The following is a 21,807-nucleotide window of genomic DNA, read 5'->3' on the forward strand; positions in this document are numbered from 1 at the left end:
ACCAATCCATTCATGTGAGAGTTTCAGTACAACGCACACACAGCGCACTTTCAGTTCTGTGCCGGTGCTCATTACAGCGCGCCATGGGTATGCACAGGCACTGCCCAAGGTGCCTATTGACAAACGCTGTATAGGTTTCACGCTGCCAAACCGATCCATTCATGTGAGTGTTTTAGTACACCGCGCACACAGCGCACTTTCAGTTCTGTGCCGGTGCTCATTACAGCGCGCCATGGGTATACACAGGCACTGCCCAAGGTGGCTATTAACAAACGCTGTATAGGTTTCACGCTGCCAAACACATCCATTCATGTGAGTGTTTTAGTACAACGCGCACACAGCGCGCTTTCAGATCTGTGCCGGTGCTCATTACAGCGCACCATGGGTATACACAAGCACTGCCCAAGGTGGCTATTGACAAACGCTGTATAGGTTTCACGCTGTCAAACCGATCCATTCATGTGAGTGTTTCAGTACAACGCGCACACAGCGCACTTTCAGTTCTGTGCCGGTGCTCATTACAGCGCGCCATGGGTATACACAGGCACTGCCCAAGGTGGCTATTAACAAACGCTGTATAGGTTTCACGCTGCCAAACACATCCATTCATGGGAGTGTTTTAGTACAACGCGCACACAGTGCACTTTCAGTTCTGTGCCGGTGCGAATTACAGCGCGCCATGGGTATACACAGACGTGGCCCAAGGTGGCTATTGACAAACACTGAATGGGTTTCAAGCCGCTACCCAAAAAACAATACATTGATATACAGAGCACGCGCACAGTTTTGCGTGTAGCCACAGTTCAAACACAGAAATGTACACATTCTATTGCTTACAGACTTACAGCCCATTGCACTCTAGCCTGTGGGCCCCGTGAACTGTGGAGAATACAAAGTCGGACTCGCATGTTCAGCACAAACTCCCCCATCCTCCCCCACCCTCCCAAAAAATGGAAAGGCACAAGTTTAACACTTTAAAGGGCTCCGTTTATTATCGGAAAGGCACCAACATCGTATTTCTGGCTATGCTCCTCACACTGTCTCATTAAGCAAGCCCCCCCCTCAGCCGCTGCCAAACCGATACATTCATGTGAGTGTTTGAGTACAACGCGTACACAGCGCACTTTCAGTTCTGTGCTGGTGCTGATTACAGCGCGCCATGGGTATACACAGGCACTGCCCAAGGTGGCTATTGACAAACGCTGTATAGGTTTCACGCTGCCAAACCGATCCATTCATGTGAGTGTTTTAGTACAACGCGCACACAGCGCACTTTCAGTTCTGTGCCGGTGCTCATTACAGCGCGCCATGGGTATACACAGGCACTGCCCAAGGTGGCTATTAACAAACGCTGTATAGGTTTCACACTGCCAAACACATCCATTCATGTGAGTGTTTTAGTACAACGCGCACACAGCGCGCTTTCAGATCTGTGCCGGTGCTCATTACAGCGCACCATGGGTATACACAAGCACTGCCCAAGGTGGCTATTGACAAACGCTGTATAGGTTTCACGCTGTCAAACCGATCCATTCATGTGAGTGTTTTAGTACAACGCGCACACAGCGCACTTTCAGTTCTGTGCCGGTGCTCATTACAGCGCGCCATGGGTATACACAGGCACTGCCCAAGGTGGCTATTAACAAACGCTGTATAGGTTTCACGCTGCCAAACACATCCATTCATGGGAGTGTTTTAGTACAACGCGCACACAGTGCACTTTCAGTTCTGTGCCGGTGCGAATTACAGCGTGCCATGGGTATACACAGACGTGGCCCAAGGTGGCTATTGACAAACACTGAATGGGTTTCAAGCCGCTACCCAAAAAACAATACATTGATATACAGAGCACGCGCACAGTTTTGCGTGTAGCCACAGTTCAAACACAGAAATGTACACATTCTATTGCTTACAGACTTACAGCCCATTGCACTCTAGCCTGTGGGCCCCGTGAACTGTGGAGAATACAAAGTCGGACTCGCATGTTCAGCACAAACTCCCCCATCCTCCCCCACCCTCCCAAAAAATGGAAAGGCACAAGTTTAACACTTTAAAGGGCTCCGTTTATTATCGGAATGGCACCAACATCGTATTTCTGGCTATGCTCCTCACACTGTCTCATTAAGCAAGCCCCCCCCTCAGCCGCTGCCAAACCGATACATTCATGTGAGTGTTTGAGTACAACGCGTACACAGCGCACTTTCAGTTCTGTGCTGGTGCTGATTACAGCGCGCCATGGGTATACACAGGCACTGCCCACGGTGGCTATTGACAAACGCTGTATAGGTTTCACGCTGCCAAACCGATCCATTCATGTGAGTGTTTTAGAACAACGCGCACACAGCGCACTTTCAGTTCTGTGCCGGTGCTCATTACAGCGCGCCATGAGTATACACAGGCACTGCCCAAGGTGGCTATTAACAAACGCTGTATAGGTTTCACGCTGCCAAACACATCCATTCATGTGAGTGTTTTAGTACAACGCGCACACAGCGCGCTTTCAGATCTGTGCCGGTGCTCATTACAGCGCGCCATGGGTATACACAAGCACTGCCCAAGGTGGATATTGACAAACGCTGTATAGGTTTCACGCTGCCAAACCGATCCATTCATGTGAGTGTTTTAGTACAACGCGCACACAGCGCACTTTCAGTTCTGTACCGGTGCTCATTACAGCGCGCCATGGGTATACACAGGCACTGCCCAAGGTGGCTATTAACAAACGCTGTATAGGTTTCACGCTGCCAAACACATCCATTCATGGGAGTGTTTTAGTACAACGCGCACACAGCGCGCTTTCAGATCTGTGCCGGTGCTCATTACAGCGCGCCATGGGTATACACAAGCACTGCCCAAGGTGGCTATTGACAAACGCTGTATAGGTTTCACGCTGCAAAACCGATCCATTCATGTGAGAGTTTCAGTACAACGCGCACACAGCGCACTTTCAGTTCTGTGCCGGTGCTCATTACAGCGCGCCATGGGTATACACAGGCACTGCCCAAGGTGCCTATTGACAAACGCTGTATAGGTTTCACGCTGCCAAACCGATCCATTCATGTGAGTGTTTTAGTACAACGCGCACACAGCGCACTTTCAGTTCTGTGCCGGTGCTCATTACAGCGCGCCATGGGTATACACAGGCACTGCCCAAGGTGGCTATTAACAAACGCTGTATAGGTTTCACGCTGCCAAACACATCCATTCATGTGAGTGTTTTAGTACAACGCGCACACAGCGCGCTTTCAGATCTGTGCCGGTGCTCATTACAGCGCGCCATGGGTATAGACAAGCACTGCCCAAGGTGGCTATTGACAAACGCTGTATAGGTTTCACGCTGCCAAACAGATCCATTCATGTGAGTGTTTTAGTACAACGCGCACACAGCGCACTTTCAGTTCTGTGCCGGTGCTCATTACAGCCCGCCATGGGTATACACAGGCACTGCCCAAGGTGGCTATTAACAAACGCTGTATAGGTTTCACGCTGCCAAACACATCCATTCATGGGAGTGTTTTAGTACAAAGCGCACACAGCGCGCTTTCAGATCTGTGCCGGTGCTCATTACAGCGCGCCATGGGTATACACAAGCACTGCCCAAGGTGGCTATTGACAAACGCTGTAGAGGTTTCACGCTGCCAAACCGATCCATTCATGTGAGTGTTTTAGTACAACGCGCACACAGCGCACTTTCAGTTCTGTGCCGGTGCTCATTACAGCGCGCCATGGGTATACACAGGCACTGCCCAAGGTGGCTATTAACAAACGCTGTATAGGTTTCACGCTGCCAAACACATCCATTCATGGGAGTGTTTTAGTACAACGCGCACACAGCGCGCTTTCAGATCTGTGCCGGTGCTCATTACAGCGCGCCATGGGTATACACAAGCACTGCCCAAGGTGGCTATTGACAAACGCTGTATAGGTTTCACGCTGCAAAACTGATCCATTCATGTGAGAGTTTCAGTACAACGCACACACAGCGCACTTTCAGTTCTGTGCCGGTGCTCATTACAGCGCGCCATGGGTATACACAGGCACTGCCCAAGGTGGCTATTGACAAACGCTGTATAGGTTTCACGCTGCCAAACCGATCCATTCATGCGAGTGTTTTAGTACAACGCGCACACAGCGCACTTTCAGTTCTGTGCCGGTGCTCATTACAGCACGCCATGGGTATACACAGGCACTGCCCAAGGTGGCTATTAACAAACGCTGTATAGGTTTCACGCTGCCAAACACATCCATTCATGTGAGTGTTTTAGTACAATGCGCACACAGCGCGCTTTCAGATCTGTGCCGGTGCTCATTACAGCGCGCCATGGGTATACACAAGCACTGCCCAAGGTGGCTATTGACAAACGCTGTATAGGTTTCACGCTGCCAAACCGATCCATTCATGTGAGTGTTTTAGTACAACGCGCACACAGCGCACTTTCAGTTCTGTGCCGGTGCTCATTACAGCGCGCCATGGGTATACACAGGCACTGCCCAAGGTGGCTATTAACAAACGCTGTATAGGTTTCACGCTGCCAAACACATCCATTCATGGGAGTGTTTTAGTACAATGCGCACACAGCGCACTTTCAGTTCTGTGCCGGTGTGAATTACAGCGCGCCATGGGTATACACAGACGTTGCCCAAGGTGGCTATTGACAAACACTGAATGGGTTTCAAGCCGCTACCCAAAAAACAATACATTGATATACAGAGCACGCGCACAGTTTTGCGTGTAGCCACAGTTCTAACACAGAAATGTACACATTCTATTGCTTACAGACTTACAGCCCATTGCACTCTAGCCTGTGGGCCCCGTGAACTGTGGAGAATACAAAGTCGGACTCGCATGTTCAGCACAAACTCCCCCATCCTCCCCCACCCTCCCAAAAAACTGGAAAGGCACAAGTTTCACACTTTAAAGGGCTCTGTTTATTATCGGAATGGCACCAACATCGTATTTCTGGCTATGGCTCCTCACACTGTCTCATTAAGCAAGCCCCCCCCTCAGCCGCTGCCAAACCGATACATTCATGTGAGTGTTTGAGTACAACGCGTACACAGCGCACTTTCAGTTCTGTGCTGGTGCTGATTACAGCGCGCCATGGGTATACACAGGCACTGCCCAAGGTGGCTATTGACAAACGCTGTATAGGTTTCACGCTGCCAAACCGATCCATTCATGTGAGTGTTTTAGTACAACGCGCACACAGCGCACTTTCAGTTCTGTGCCGGTGCTCATTACAGCGCGCCATGGGTATACACAGGCACTGCCCAAGGTGGCTATTAACAAACGCTGTATAGGTTTCACGCTGCCAAACACATCCATTCATGTGAGTGTTTTAGTACAACGCGCACACAGCGCGCTTTCAGATCTGTGCCGGTGCTCATTACAGCGCGCCATGGGTATACACAAGCACTGCCCAAGGTGGCTATTGACAAATGCTGTATAGGTTTCACGCTGCCAAACCGATCCATTCATGTGAGTGTTTTAGTACAACGCGCACACAGCGCACTTTCAGTTCTGTGCCGGTGCTCATTACAGCGCGCCATGGGTATACACAGGCACTGCCCAAGGTGGCTATTAACAAACGCTGTATAGGTTTCACGCTGCCAAACACATCCATTCATGGGAGTGTTTTAGTACAACGCGCACACAGCGCGCTTTCAGATCTGTGCCGGTGCTCATTACAGCGCGCCATGGGTATACACAAGCACTGCCCAAGGTGGCTATTGACAAACGCTGTATAGGTTTCACGCTGCCAAACCGATCCATTCATGTGAGTGTTTTAGTACAACGCGCACACAGCGCACTTTCAGTTCTGTGCCGGTGCTCATTACAGCGCGCCATGGGTATACACAGGCACTGCCCAAGGTGGCTATTAACAAACGCTGTATAGGTTTCACGCTGCCAAACACATCCATTCATGTGAGTGTTTTAGTACAATGCGCACACAGCGCGCTTTCAGATCTGTGCCGGTGCTCATTACAGCGCGCCATGGGTATACACAAGCACTGCCCAAGGTGGCTATTGACAAACGCTGTATAGGTTTCACGCTGCCAAACCGATCCATTCATGTGAGTGTTTTAGTACAACGCGCACACAGCGCACTTTCAGTTCTGTGCCGGTGCTCATTACAGAGCGCCATGGGTATACACAGGCACTGCCCAAGGTGGCTATTAACAAACGCTGTATAGGTTTCACGCTGCCAAACACATCCATTCATGGGAGTGTTTTAGTACAACGTGCACACAGCGCACTTTCAGTTCTGTGCCGGTGCGAATTACAGCGCGCCATGGGTATACACAGACGTTGCCCAAGGTGGCTATTGACAAACACTGAATGGGTTTCAAGCCGCTACCCAAAAAACAATACATTGATATACAGAGCACGCGCACAGTTTTGCGTGTAGCCACAGTTCTAACACAGAAATGTACACATTCTATTGCTTACAGACTTACAGCCCATTGCACTCTAGCCTGTGGGCCCCGTGAACTGTGGAGAATACAAAGTCGGACTCGCATGTTCAGCACAAACTCCCCCATCCTCCCCCACCCTCCCAAAAAACTGGAAAGGCACAAGTTTCACACTTTAAAGGGCTCCGTTTATTATCGGAATGGCACCAACATCGTATTTCTGGGTATGGCTCCTCACACTGTCTCATTAAGCAAGCCCCCCCCTCAGCCGCTGCCAAACCGATACATTCATGTGAGTGTTTGAGTACAACGCGTACACAGCGCACTTTCAGTTCTGTGCTGGTGCTGATTACAGCGCGCCATGGGTATACACAGGCACTGCCCAAGGTGGCTATTGACAAACGCTGTATAGGTTTCACGCTGCCAAACCGATCCATTCATGTGAGTGTTTTAGTACAACGCGCACACAGTGCACTTTCAGTTCTGTGCCGGTGCTCATTACAGCGCGCCATGGGTATACACAGGCACTGCCCAAGGTGGCTATTAACAAACGCTGTATAGGTTTCACGCTGCCAAACACATCCATTCATGTGAGTGTTTTAGTACAACGCGCACACAGCGCGCTTTCAGATCTGTGCCGGTGCTCATTACAGCGCGCCATGGGTATACACAAGCATTGCCCAAGGTGGCTATTGACAAATGCTGTATAGGTTTCACGCTGCCAAACCGATCCATTCATGTGAGTGTTTTAGTACAACGCGCACACAGCGCACTTTCAGTTCTGTGCCGGTGCTCATTACAGCGCGCCATGGGTATACACAGGCACTGCCCAAGGTGGCTATTAACAAACGCTGTATAGGTTTCACGCTGCCAAACACATCCATTCATGGGAGTGTTTTAGTACAACGCGCACACAGCGCGCTTTCAGATCTGTGCCGGTGCTCATTACAGCGCGCCATGGGTATACACAAGCACTGCCCAAGGTGGCTATTGACAAACGCTGTATAGGTTTCACGCTGCAAAACCGATCCATTCATGTGAGAGTTTCAGTACAACGCGCACACAGCGCACTTTCAGTTCTGTGCCGGTGCTCATTACAGCGCGCCATTGGTATACACAGGCACTGCCCAAGGTGGCTATTGACAAACGCTGTATAGGTTTCACGCTGCCAAACCGATCCATTCATGTGAGTGTTTTAGTACAACGTGCACACAGCGCACTTTCAGTTCTGTGCCGGTGCTCATTACAGCGCGCCATGGGTATACACAGGCACTGCCCAAGGTGGCTATTAACAAACGCTGTATAGGTTTCACGCTGCCAAACACATCCATTCATGTGAGTGTTTTAGTACAACGCGCACACAGCGCGCTTTCAGATCTGTGCCGGTGCTCATTACAGCGCGCCATGGGTATACACAAGCACTGCCCAAGGTGGCTATTGACAAACGCTGTATAGGTTTCACGCTGCCAAACAGATCCATTCATCTGAGTGTTTTAGTACAACGCGCACACAGCGCACTTTCAGTTCTGTGCCGGTGCTCATTACAGCGCGCCATGGGTATACACAGGCACTGCCCAAGGTGGCTATTAACAAACGCTGTATAGGTTTCACGCTGCCAAACACATCCATTCATGGGAGTGTTTTAGTACAACGTGCACACAGCGCGCTTTCAGATCTGTGCCGGTGCTCATTACAGCGCGCCATGGGTATACACAAGCACTGCCCAAGGTGGCTATTGACAAACGCTGTAGAGGTTTCACGCTGCCAAACCGATCCATTCATGTGAGTGTTTTAGTACAACGCGCACACAGCGCACTTTCAGTTCTGTGCCGGTGCTCATTACAGCGCGCCATGGGTATACACAGGCACTGCCCAAGGTGGCTATTAACAAACGCTGTATAGGTTTCACGCTGCCAAACACATCCATTCATGTGAGTGTTTTAGTACAACGCGCACACAGCGCGCTTTCAGATCTGTGCCAGTGCTCATTACAGCGTGCCATGGGTATACACAAGCACTGCCCAAGGTGGCTATTGACAAACGCTGTATAGGTTTCACGCTGCCAAACCGATCCATTCATGTGAGTGTTTTAGTACAACGCGCACACAGCGCACTTTCAGTTCTGTGCCGGTGCTCATTACAGCGCGCCATGGGTATACACAGGCACTGCCCAAGGTGGCTATTAACAAACGCTGTATAGGTTTCACACTGCCAAACACATCCATTCATGGGAGTGTTTTAGTACAACGCGCACACAGCGCGCTTTCAGATCTGTGCCGGTGCTCATTACAGCGCGCCATGGGTATACACAAGCACTGCCCAAGGTGGCTATTGACAAACGCTGTATAGGTTTCACGCTGCAAAACCGATCCATTCATGTGAGAGTTTCAGTACAACGCACACACAGCGCACTTTCAGTTCTGTGCCGGTGCTCATTACAGCGCGCCATGGGTATACACAGGCACTGCCCAAGGTGGCTATTGACAAACGCTGTATAGGTTTCACGCTGCCAAACCGATCCATTCATGTGAGTGTTTTAGTACAACGCGCACACAGCGCACTTTCAGTTCTGTGCCGGTGCTCATTACAGCGCGCCATGGGTATACACAGGCACTGCCCAAGGTGGCTATTAACAAACGCTGTATAGGTTTCACGCTGCCAAACACATCCATTCATGTGAGTGTTTTAGTACAACGCGCACACAGCGCGCTTTCAGATCTGTGCCGGTGCTCATTACAGCGCGCCATGGGTATACACAAGCATTGCCCAAGGTGGCTATTGACAAATGCTGTATAGGTTTCACGCTGCCAAACCGATCCATTCATGTGAGTGTTTTAGTACAACGCGCACACAGCGCACTTTCAGTTCTGTGCCGGTGCTCATTACAGCGCGCCATGGGTATACACAGGCACTGCCCAAGGTGGCTATTAACAAACGCTGTATAGGTTTCACGCTGCCAAACACATCCATTCATGGGAGTGTTTTAGTACAACGCGCACACAGCGCGCTTTCAGATCTGTGCCGGTGCTCATTACAGCGCGCCATGGGTATACACAAGCACTGCCCAAGGTGGCTATTGACAAACGCTGTATAGGTTTCACGCTGCAAAACCGATCCATTCATGTGAGAGTTTCAGTACAACGCGCACACAGCGCACTTTCAGTTCTGTGCCGGTGCTCATTACAGCGCGCCATTGGTATACACAGGCACTGCCCAAGGTGGCTATTGACAAACGCTGTATAGGTTTCACGCTGCCAAACCGATCCATTCATGTGAGTGTTTTAGTACAACGTGCACACAGCACACTTTCAGTTCTGTGCCGGTGCTCATTACAGCGCGCCATGGGTATACACAGGCACTGCCCAAGGTGGCTATTAACAAACGCTGTATAGGTTTCACGCTGCCAAACACATCCATTCATGTGAGTGTTTTAGTACAACGCGCACACAGCGCGCTTTCAGATCTGTGCCGGTGCTCATTACAGCGCGCCATGGGTATACACAAGCACTGCCCAAGGTGGCTATTGACAAACGCTGTATAGGTTTCACGCTGCCAAACAGATCCATTCATCTGAGTGTTTTAGTACAACGCGCACACAGCGCACTTTCAGTTCTGTGCCGGTGCTCATTACAGCGCGCCATGGGTATACACAGGCACTGCCCAAGGTGGCTATTAACAAACGCTGTATAGGTTTCACGCTGCCAAACACATCCATTCATGGGAGTGTTTTAGTACAACGTGCACACAGCGCGCTTTCAGATCTGTGCCGGTGCTCATTACAGCGCGCCATGGGTATACACAAGCACTGCCCAAGGTGGCTATTGACAAACGCTGTAGAGGTTTCACGCTGCCAAACCGATCCATTCATGTGAGTGTTTTAGTACAACGCGCACACAGCGCACTTTCAGTTCTGTGCCGGTGCTCATTACAGCGCGCCATGGGTATACACAGGCACTGCCCAAGGTGGCTATTAACAAACGCTGTATAGGTTTCACGCTGCCAAACACATCCATTCATGTGAGTGTTTTAGTACAACGCGCACACAGCGCGCTTTCAGATCTGTGCCAGTGCTCATTACAGCGTGCCATGGGTATACACAAGCACTGCCCAAGGTGGCTATTGACAAACGCTGTATAGGTTTCACGCTGCCAAACCGATCCATTCATGTGAGTGTTTTAGTACAACGCGCACACAGCGCACTTTCAGTTCTGTGCCGGTGCTCATTACAGCGCGCCATGGGTATACACAGGCACTGCCCAAGGTGGCTATTAACAAACGCTGTATAGGTTTCACACTGCCAAACACATCCATTCATGGGAGTGTTTTAGTACAACGCGCACACAGCGCGCTTTCAGATCTGTGCCGGTGCTCATTACAGCGCGCCATGGGTATACACAAGCACTGCCCAAGGTGGCTATTGACAAACGCTGTATAGGTTTCACGCTGCAAAACCGATCCATTCATGTGAGAGTTTCAGTACAACGCACACACAGCGCACTTTCAGTTCTGTGCCGGTGCTCATTACAGCGCGCCATGGGTATACACAGGCACTGCCCAAGGTAGCTATTGACAAACGCTGTATAGGTTTCACGCTGCCAAACCGATCCATTCATGTGAGTGTTTTAGTACAACGCGCACACAGCGCACTTTCAGTTCTGTGCCGGTGCTCATTACAGCGCGCCATGGGTATACACAGGCACTGCCCAAGGTGGCTATTAACAAACGCTGTATAGGTTTCACGCTGCCAAACACATCCATTCATGTGAGTGTTTTAGTACAATGCGCACACAGCGCGCTTTCAGATCTGTGCCGGTGCTCATTACAGCGCGCCATGGGTATACACAAGCACTGCCCAAGGTGGCTATTGACAAACGCTGTATAGGTTTCACGCTGCCAAACCGATCCATTCATGTGAGTGTTTTAGTACAACGCGCACACAGCGCACTTTCAGTTCTTTGCCGGTGCTCATTACAGCGCGCCATGGGTATACACAGGCACTGCCCAAGGTGGCTATTAACAAACGCTGTATAGGTTTCACGCTGCCAAACACATCCATTCATGGGAGTGTTTTAGTACAACGCGCACACAGCGCACTTTCAGTTCTGTGCCGGTGCGAATTACAGCGCGCCATGGGTATACACAGATGTTGCCCAAGGTGGCTATTGACAAACACTGAATGGGTTTCAAGCCGCTACCCAAAAAACAATACATTGATATACAGAGCACGCGCACAGTTTTGCGTGTAGCCACAGTTCTAACACAGAAATGTACACATTCTATTGCTTACAGACTTACAGCCCATTGCACTCTAGCCTGTGGGCCCCGTGAACTGTGGAGAATACAAAGTCGGACTCGCATGTTCAGCACAAACTCCCCCATCCTCCCCCACCCTCCCAAAAAATGGAAAGGCACAAGTTTAACACTTTAAAGGGCTCCGTTTATTATCGGAATGGCACCAACATCGTATTTCTGGCTATGGCTCCTCACACTGTCTCATTAAGCAAGCCCCCCCCTCAGCCGCTGCCAAACCGATACATTCATGTGAGTGTTTGAGTACAACGCGTACACAGCGCACTTTCAGTTCTGTGCTGGTGCTGATTACAGCGCGCCATGGGTATACACAGGCACTGCCCAAGGTGGCTATTGACAAACGCTGTATAGGTTTCACGCTGCCAAACCGATCCATTCATGTGAGTGTTTTAGTACAACGCGCACACAGCGCACTTTCAGTTCTGTGCCGGTGCTCATTACAGCACGCCATGGGTATACACAGGCACTGCCCAAGGTGGCTATTAACAAACGCTGTATAGGTTTCACGCTGCCAAACACATCCATTCATGTGAGTGTTTTAGTACAACGCGCACACAGCGCGCTTTCAGATCTGTGCCGGTGCTCATTACAGCGCGCCATGGGTATAAACAAGCACTGCCCAAGGTGGCTATTGACAAACGCTGTATAGGTTTCACGCTGCCAAACCGATCCATTCATGTGAGTGTTTTAGTACAACGCGCACACAGCGCACTTTCAGTTTTGTGCCGGTGCTCATTACAGCGCGCCATGGGTATACACAGGCACGGCCCAAGGTGGCTATTAACAAACGCTGTATAGGTTTCACGCTGCCAAACACATCCATTCATGGGAGTGTTTTAGTACAACGCGCACACAGCGCGCTTTCAGATCTGTGCCGGTGCTCATTACAGCGCGCCATGGGTATACACAAGCACTGCCCAAGGTGGCTATTGACAAACGCTGTATAGTTTTCACGCTGCAAAACCGATCCATTCATGTGAGAGTTTCAGTACAACGCGCACACAGCGCACTTTCAGTTCTGTGCCGGTGCTCATTACAGCGCGCCATGGGTATACACAGGCACTGCCCAAGGTGGCTATTGACAAACGCTGTATAGGTTTCACGCTGCGAAACCGATCCATTCATGTGAGTGTTTTAGTACAACGCGCACACAGCGCACTTTCAGTTCTGTGCCGGTGCTCATTACAGCTCGCCATGGGTATACACAGGCACTGCCCAAGGTGGCTATTAACAAACGCTGTATAGGTTTCACGCTGCCAAACACATCCATTCATGTGAGTGTTTTAGTACAACGCGCACACAGCACGCTTTCAGATCTGTGCCGGTGCTCATTACAGCGCGCCATGGGTATACACAAGCACTGCCCAAGGTGGCTATTGACAAACGCTGTATAGGTTTCACGCTGCCAAACCGATCCATTCATGTGAGTGTTTTAGTACAACGCGCACACAGCGCACTTTCAGTTCTGTGCCGGTGCTCATTACAGCGCGCCATGGGTATACACAGGCACTGCCCAAGGTGGCTATTAACAAACGCTGTATAGGTTTCACGCTGCCAAACACATCCATTCATGGGAGTGTTTTAGTACAACGCGCAAAGTGTGTGCTGTACACATGGCAACACCGTGCCACAGCGCACTGTTGCAAGTAATGCTTCGATCCTCGGAGGCTAACAGACCTCACTCTCTGCATTAGTTAACCCCGTCTTGGCACTGCATGAAAACAGGGTACACACTGTCCACCATGAAGTGAGACATTGTCCTCTGGGCTGGAGATCCTATTTAGCAATCTGCTTTAAACATTGTGATTCATTTAGGCCATTAAACATAAAGGAGCACTGGGAACGCTGATAACATGGATTCCAATTTGAGTTTTGACTACAACTTTTAAAAAGCACGCAGTACTGAAACAAGCATTTACACTGCAATAGGTCTCGCATTTAAAAACAGGCATTTGCAATGCACTAGATCTCGCATTGACACGAGTTTGAGATATTGGCATTGCACATAACAATGCATTTTTTTGGGATTACTTTTTGAATACTTAAATAGAAAGGATTTGTTATTTACAATACCAATAGCTCCAACTCCAATAAATGCGAGACCTATTGCATTGCAAATGCTTGTTCAGGGTTGGGGGCAGGTCAGAGGTAGTTTGCTGGGCTGGGGGCATCGGGGGTAATTTTCAGGGCTGGGGGCGTCGGGGGTAGTTTTCTGAGCTGGGGGTACGGGCTAGTTTTAGGGCTGGGGGATGGAGGTAGTGTTCAGGGCTGGGGGTCGGGCTAGTTTTCAGGGCTGGGGGGGTTGGAGTAGTTTTTAGGGCTGGGTCGGGTCGTTTTTTAGGTCTCGCCTGACCCAGCACATGCGCTGGACTGGCGAGACTTTTTGAGAGGGCTCCAAAAAGTGCTACCAGGCCAGCCTAGAGCTACAGTGCATGTGCTCGGGCGCGCCACTGCCGCTTTGATGTTTACCTCATTACTTTCACTTTCGCGGCCGCTTTGATGTTTGATCGCGATCGCGATCACTTTCGCGCCCGCACAGCCGCTTGTTTAGGACTTGTGCCCTGATTGACAACGTGCCTAGCGACATCAGGTGAGGGGTCAAAGTAACATCAAGCTTTAGCATATTTGCCATCAATTTGGTGATTTCATGCTAAAGTACTTCTAGAGACCGGCATGTACTGAACATATGGTCCAAATCCGCCCCCTTGGCTTTGACAAGGAGGGCAGTGAATACCAACCAATTTTGTTGGTATGTTATACAAGTCAAAGTTCGTTTTATAGTGTTGTGACTGCTAGCCAGCCGAGCACAACAGAGTTCGGCCTATCTCCAGACTCACAAAAGCAACAAACAGTCTGGGTAGTGAGCCGTTTCTGCCATTCATCCAATTCTTCTCCAGGTCTTCCAGCAAGAAAGAACTCAGAACGCCATAAATCCGACTAAATGTACATCACGTTTTCCCCACTAGCAACTCCATCAAATCAGCTTTGGAAAACCCTATTGGACCGCCACAATTTTTAAATAAAAAATCACGGAAGAATATGCTTTAAAACGAGTGTCCCATATTGGTGCCAGAAAGCTCGTTACGTAACTCATTTTTTTAAAACCACGCCACTGATGATTATAAAACTGCGGCTATCGGAACCGCTAAGCTGGCCACTTTCAAGCGCGATTGTGTCTATTTAACATCCTGCCCTCTCAATTGATTAGTTTCCGCATGTATTAATAAAATCTGGCAAAAAACACTAAGACTAGTTAGCAAAGCACGCGCTGTAAAGGCGCATCGAATAAAACTGCCCCGAAAGACACTGCACGTCTCCTAAATGGAACCATTAACATCGCAGTTGGTAGATACAGTTTTCCAAGTTCGTACGATAAAGCTATTGGCAGGCGGCCTTTTGTTTATCGTCCTTATCTTTGTGTGGCAGAGCTCAGACGCGCGGTGCTTTCTCTTGACTGATCGATTTATGTTTGTGCAACTTTGCCTGAGATTTATTAAACAGAAATATATGTCTCTGTGGGACAATCTGCTGACAATTCGCACAGAGGTGTCTCGCTGATAAATAGAGCATTAGTCAGCTGACATATGAAATAGGAGCCAGCGTGATGCTGGGTAGGAGATCTGGGTTCAATAGCTGACTTACTATCCAGTCCCATGTACACATATATACATTTGAAACGCTCCAATGGATTATAGGTTCAGACAATCTTTCAGAGTATCCCTTCTGATTAAACTGATGGATTTAGGGTTTCACCTTGATCGAATTTCCAATAGGCCAGTTACTAATGATTTATATTGGATCCAGTGGATGTTGTTTTTGACCTCTACTAGTCTGCAAAGGAAACACTTAAACAGTTTAATCCCGTTAAACAGGTGGTGTGTATTAAAAAGTGCAATATAAGATGCTCTCTGCTTCTACTCTGGGCTATGACATGCACTGTATAAAAGACCAAAAATAAAAAATGGCCCTAATTAAAAACATATTATGATGTGGTTATTGGTGTCTAATGACGTCTGTTGGTTTAAGGCTGCTGTATTCGAGTGTGGACTTGAAGCTCCGCCCATTCTCTGCCCATATTTTTAATTGGCTTGTGTCATTGTTCTTTGTAAATGCTGGATTCTGATTCGTTATTAGGCTTGTTAGTCCCTCCTTAGTGCTGCATTGTCTTCACTTGTAACTTCCCACGTGGACTAGCCCTTTTACTTCGATTGTTACATGGGATGCTTTATTGAGTCTGTAAGCACTATTTTCTTTGATAACTTTATCCTACTTCATGCACAACTGCTTTCCTGCAACATTCAGCGGCGGCCGCTTCTTTACAATGCAATCGGTCTCGCATTAACGAGAGTTTGAGCTATTGGCATTTAAAATGACAATGCCTTTTATTTATGTGTTAATTTTTAAAACAGGTAATTAAAAAGCATTGTCATTTACAATGCCAGTAGCTTAAACTCTTGCAAATGCGAGACCTATTGCATTGCAAATGCTTGTTTAATTAGGGGTTAGGGTATTAGGCCTCTAGGCAGGGAGGGAAATGGGTATTTGGGGTAGTTTTGGGGGCTTAGGGGAGGGTGGGGTCGTTTTTTGGGCTGGGTCAGGGCTCGCCTGGGTCAGGTTAAGGGACTGGGTTTTAGGCATCAGGGGGAGAGGAATGGGTAGTAGTGTAGTTTATAGGGCTTAGGGGATGTCAGGGTAGTTTTTAGGGTTGGGGTGGGTCGAGGTAGTTTTTTATAGTAGGGGTTTGCCTAAGGGCAGGGGAAGGGGTTGAGGTAGATGTAGGGATAGCGCAAGGGGGTGGGAGGGGTTCTAGGAAGTGTTTAAGGGTTAGGGACAGAGTGGGGATTGGGAGAGGGTAGGGGTATTTTGACCTCTGGGGGCAGGATGGTGGAGAGGGAGTTTGCAGCTTAGGGCGAGGGGGTCGCAACCTTAGCCACGCATACCCCTCTACTGCTTGGTAAAGGAAGCATGGTTAAGACGCATTTGTGGTTTAGGCTGCTGGTAGAGGCACACGTGCTTTATCCGGTCATTCCTCTATCATACAACCGTCGAGCACACTCCCTCTTGGCACTGATCCTTGTTAAATCCCGGTTTTTTACTGCTCCGCGCTACTGGCCTGCCACGTTGCTGACCTTGCCTGCCTGGGATCCCTCATTCATTCTAGGGATTCCATAGACAGGGACACAGTGACGAAAGCCCTCGTTATACCTCTCTGGAGACTAGAGAAAAGGCTACTAATGTGCGTGAACTGAGTGGTACTCTCTCTTGGAGCCCGCTACCTCTGTGCACCGCTCTTGGATCTTTGGCAAATTCTGCCTCTGCTGTTGCTTCATTGGACCGGCACCTGGATAGCTGGATTGGGGGAGACCTGTCTGTCTTGCGAGAAGCTCTTTTGCCTGGGGGCTATTAACTGTTTGCCTGGGGGCTATTAACTGTGTGCATGGTTCAGTCAGTGTTCTGACCCCATCAATTCTGAATTTGGCTCCCGATAGCATGGAGCAACTAACCTTGAATTTCAAGACACCCACGTGGTCGGATTTGCCCATTTTGGATGAGCAACACTACGAACCCTAAACTTAAGAGGTTAGATTGCCTCACTGACCATAGTAAATGGACTTTCTAAAACACTGCCCCCGCCTTTTCCAGGTTTCCCAGTACACTGTTTATCATATACATTTGCTTGTACTTTGTTTCTGCTGTTGTAGGTCTTGACGAATAATAAAAGTTAGTGACTCGTAACAAAACAACTAACTGCATTTTGGTGGAACGACTGCGAGCTTCCATCTTGCAGTGTGTTCAGTAATATGTTTGCAAACATTGCTTAATCTTATCAGTGGGTCCTTAACTACACTGCTGTGGTATTGTGCTTACAGTTTTCATGATTTGCGGCGGAGTGTTTTGCATTTTCTGGATTGTGCTGACATTCTCAATCATTTAGTGATTGTGAACTGTGCATAGCCAAGGGCCTAGTTTTAATACTGTGCTGCATTACTTCACTGTTTTATTAGTTTTTGTGTTCGTTCCCCAATTTTTTAAATTTGAATTACTGATAGTTCATGGCCTTTCATCAATAGCAATCTTTCTACCATAAATGGACAGTACAGCCGGACTCTGGGCCCGATGAGGATGATGGGCCGACTCATGTCCGACTCATGTCCTCCCGCCACCCTATCGGCAATGGGGACAGCCCAACAAGCTGTCAGCGGTCCCGACATAGGCATAATGAAGCAACTGCCACCACGGCGGTCGCATTGCCTGTTGTTTGCATTACCACAGGTGCTGCTGGCTGCAGCACCTGCCGCAGTGCAAAATAGGGGCACTGCACATATCCCTGCACTACGTGGCAGGCTACATGTGGTGCCTGGCACATGGTGCAGGGACATGTAGGGGGACACCATGGGTGCCCCCCAATGCCCATATTGGCGGGCCAGAGGTCAATGGGTGGCCCGCTACGGGCCCCCAAAGTCCTTTTTGGGGCTACCTTAGGCAAGAAACATGTCTTCCTTCCACACCACACATGCCCTTTAGGACCATTGCATCCCGATAGGACTGCCTGTTTTTAGTTAGGTTAGTGCACCCTTGGAATAAAATTTATACTATAGGGCTGCCCTAGACCTATTTTAAACACCACCTCGCATTCACTGCACTACCTAGTCCACACACCCACATGCACCTTACTGCTTCATCAACAAAAGATCTCCGCTAAAGAGCCCCTTCGCTGGGGCCCATCGGCCATTGCAGCGCCGGCCCGATGAAGAGCAGGCCCAATGATGAAGCATGACATCCCTCGGGGTGTTTGAGTGCACTTTATCACAGACCTGAACACTCCTACCCACACTTAGGAACTGCACACTAGTCTGTTACATCAGTTTACGTTCGGGAGTACGTGTGCAGGGCCTGGATAAAAAACTCCTGGTTAATTTGTTTGGAAAAAATCCTCAGTGGGCCGTCATCACACTATATTCCATAAAATAGAGAAATACCGAAGGTTGTGCATAGAATTTGGGGTGGTGATGAAGAACGCTAGGTTTGTATTCCCTATAGTAGATACTTAGGCCCATATGTACTAACGCATTTCCCCATGCACAGAAAGCCCTTTGATACATCAATACCTTAGTTCCTACATAGTGACGATACCCAACATCACATAGGAATGTACCCCTGTTTACAATGGGTGATGGCGTCTTATTTACAAATATACAGCCTGTACCTCTAACGGTGCCCAGTGATGCTTTCCAAGTCCTCTATTTCGATTTTCAGCACTTGAGGATGCCAAAATCGTGCGAGTGTAGCCTAAATTTGCATATGCATATTTATCTAGTAACTTCAGAGCTGTTCCTGCAAGGAAATAATGTTTACTACTGCTTTCATTGTATTATTTGACCTTTGCACCATGGGACCCCTTTGACTATCAGCACAACCAGAGATTAACATTGACTGCTTGATCTTGATGAGATATAAAGTAGCCCTAATGCAGTGAAATATGATCATTGTAATTATATGATATCTTCAGGTAACATAAATGTTAACATTGCAACATTTGCTCTGTTTTAATTTTCAGCTCATGCCATACTTGGCGATGGATATTCTACAGAGCTATCCAGGACTTCCAGGGCTCTTTCTTGCAAGCGCCTTCGGTGGAACATTAAGGTAAAATCTCCCAGTATTCATAACACAGTTTAAAAAATATTGTGGGTGTAAATTGGCGTCTTGCAGTGTGAATTCTGTACGGTACACTGCTGGCAGCATTGTGTATTGCTGTACAATAAATCGGTTACCGAATTGCCCGTGTGTGGAGTTAGCTGGGCATCTTAAGCCTCAAATTTAGCATTTCAGTGCAGCTGCACCACCACGACTACACAAACACGTGTGCATTGGGCTTTAAGATGTTTTTGTCTGCGGGCCATTTTCCGGAGCCTTTCCAGGCTTCGAAAACCATATTTTGGTTTCTAAATGTATGCATCATGTTTAATCACTTTAGTGTGACTAATGGCAAATTAAAGTTACCAGAAGTACGTTCTTTGAATGACCAAAGGAAGGGAACTCCACAATTTGGGTCCGAGGAAGGATGTTTGCTTCTACCCGCAAAAAACATGATCCGTTGGGCAACTGCCCCGTGGTTGCTGTCCATCACAAGCTTGCCCATCACTTATTTATTTATTTAAAAGATTTATAAAGCGCGCAGCTACCCATCAGGTTTTCCCGGCGCTGAAAAGCAGGACAATCGAAGTAAAAGGTAAGTTAGCATTAGGCTTGACTAAAAAGAAAGGTCGTAATATATTTATAAAGTTTTATATACCGCAAACATGATCCCGAGGGATATCAGAGCGCTTTACAATTGGAGGGAAAGGAGAGGTAACAGTTGCAGTACATGTGTCAAATAGGAATACTAGACAGAACACATATCAAATAGAACTCACAGAACAGGAGCGGTTACAAATATAAGGGGTCAACCGAGAGTAAGATAATCACTGGTACATAGCGAAATAGGAGGGGAGCAAATGATTCAGAGAGAAAGGAGAAAAAAAAAAAACAAGAATAGTATCCAGCGCAGGGCTAAAAGGTGTAAGTCCAGTGCATTAGAGCAGACGATCCAACTCCCTATTGAGGTAAGAACTTGTTCATAAGGAATATTTTTACTTCCAATTTGAAAGCACCCTTGGAGGAGATTCCACGTATTTCCGGTGGGAGAGAGTTCCAGATCTTTGGTGCAGAGCTGGAGAAAGCTCAGTGACACGTTCTCTTTTTGTGGAAGATCTGAGGTTTCAGGAGGAGAGAGGTAGCACTCCTAGAAGGTCTACCCCCTCCGGATAGTTCCAGCTTTTGCGCTAGATAACTGGGGGTTTTGAAATGGTGGGCTTTGTGAGATAGGCAGGCAATCTTTAGCTGTATTCTTGCTTCGTAGGGCAGCCAATTTACAGATCTTAAGACTGGGGAGATGTGCACATTTCTTTTGGTACCCGTAACCAATCTGTCCGCCACATTCAATGAGGCCCTTAGTTGGGCCAAGGAATATTTGGGGAGAACTCAGAGCGTGGCACTGCCATAGTCTAGCCTCGGCAAAACAAGCGCCCTGGACCACTTGCATGAAGTCAGCTTGTGGGAGGAAAGGTTTGATATTCCCGAGTATCCTCATCAGGTGGTTAGCTCCCTTGCACACATTGCTAATATGAGTCAATAATGAGGGGGGAGCAGTTGAAGGCGGTGAGGTGGTTCATCCAGAGGTCTAACTTAGGGGTGTGATTCGGGGGAGAAATGAGAAGGAATTCAGTTTTGGAGGTGTTGAGTAGGAGGTGGTTCTCAGTTAACCAGTTTTGAGTAGTCAATAGGGTAGAGTTGAGTGAAATGATGTTATCCGGGGAGGAGATTTTCAGATAAAGTTGGGTGTCGTCCGCATAAATATGGAAGAGAATGTCCATGGAATTTGGTACATTGGCTAATGGTTCCAAGAACAAGTTGAAGAGAATGGGAGATAGGGCGGACCCTTGGGGGACCCCCATGGATACTGGTAATGGCAGGGAGAGAGAGAGTGGTTCGCCTTCACTCTTTATGATCTGTGATGGAGGAAGGATGAGAACCATTGCAACACTGGACCAGACAGGCCCATCCTGTGCTCCAGAATGAATAGGAGGTTGTCGTGATTAACAGTGTCAAAGGCAGAGTAAAGGTCGAGGAGGTCAAGGAGAATAAGGAGGCACGATTCATTTTGGACAAGCATTTTTAAAATGACATCCATAACGTGAGTGAGAGCTGATTCGGTACTGTGCCCCCTGCAAAAGCCAGATTGATGTTGGTCCAGGAGATGGAAATTTCCGATGTGAGCACAGAGTTGCGATTGGACGCATTTTTCTAGGAGTTTGGCTAGTGTGGGGATGTTGGAGATAGGGCGGAAGTTGTTGAGGTCAGCGCTGTCTGCGGTAGTTTTTTTTAATATAGGTATTACCTGAGCTGCTTTTAGGCACTCCAGGATCGTGCCATGTGACAGAGAAGCGTTGACAATCTTTGTCCAGATGGGAGAGACGACATCCTTGATTTCTTTGAAGATGGAAGGTGGCAACGGGTTGCTGAAGTGATTAGATGGGTTGA

At 48.5% G+C, this 21,807-nt stretch overlaps 1 protein-coding gene across 1 annotated transcript in view; it reads left to right on the plus strand.

The window, feature by feature from the left end:
* LOC146855485 (sodium-coupled monocarboxylate transporter 1-like) overlaps nt 1–21,807 on the plus strand; it is a 425,617-nt gene that overhangs the window by 289,895 nt on the left and 113,915 nt on the right. The window contains exon 8 of the mRNA XM_085651146.1: nt 19,283–19,371. Within this exon, the coding sequence (XP_085507272.1) occupies nt 19,283–19,371 (89 nt within the window). The remainder of the gene's footprint in view (nt 1–19,282; nt 19,372–21,807) is intronic.

This window comes from Triturus cristatus, chromosome 4_1 (assembly GCF_964204655.1).
Source record: "Triturus cristatus chromosome 4_1, aTriCri1.1, whole genome shotgun sequence".
Classification (NCBI taxonomy): domain Eukaryota; kingdom Metazoa; phylum Chordata; class Amphibia; order Caudata; family Salamandridae; genus Triturus; species Triturus cristatus.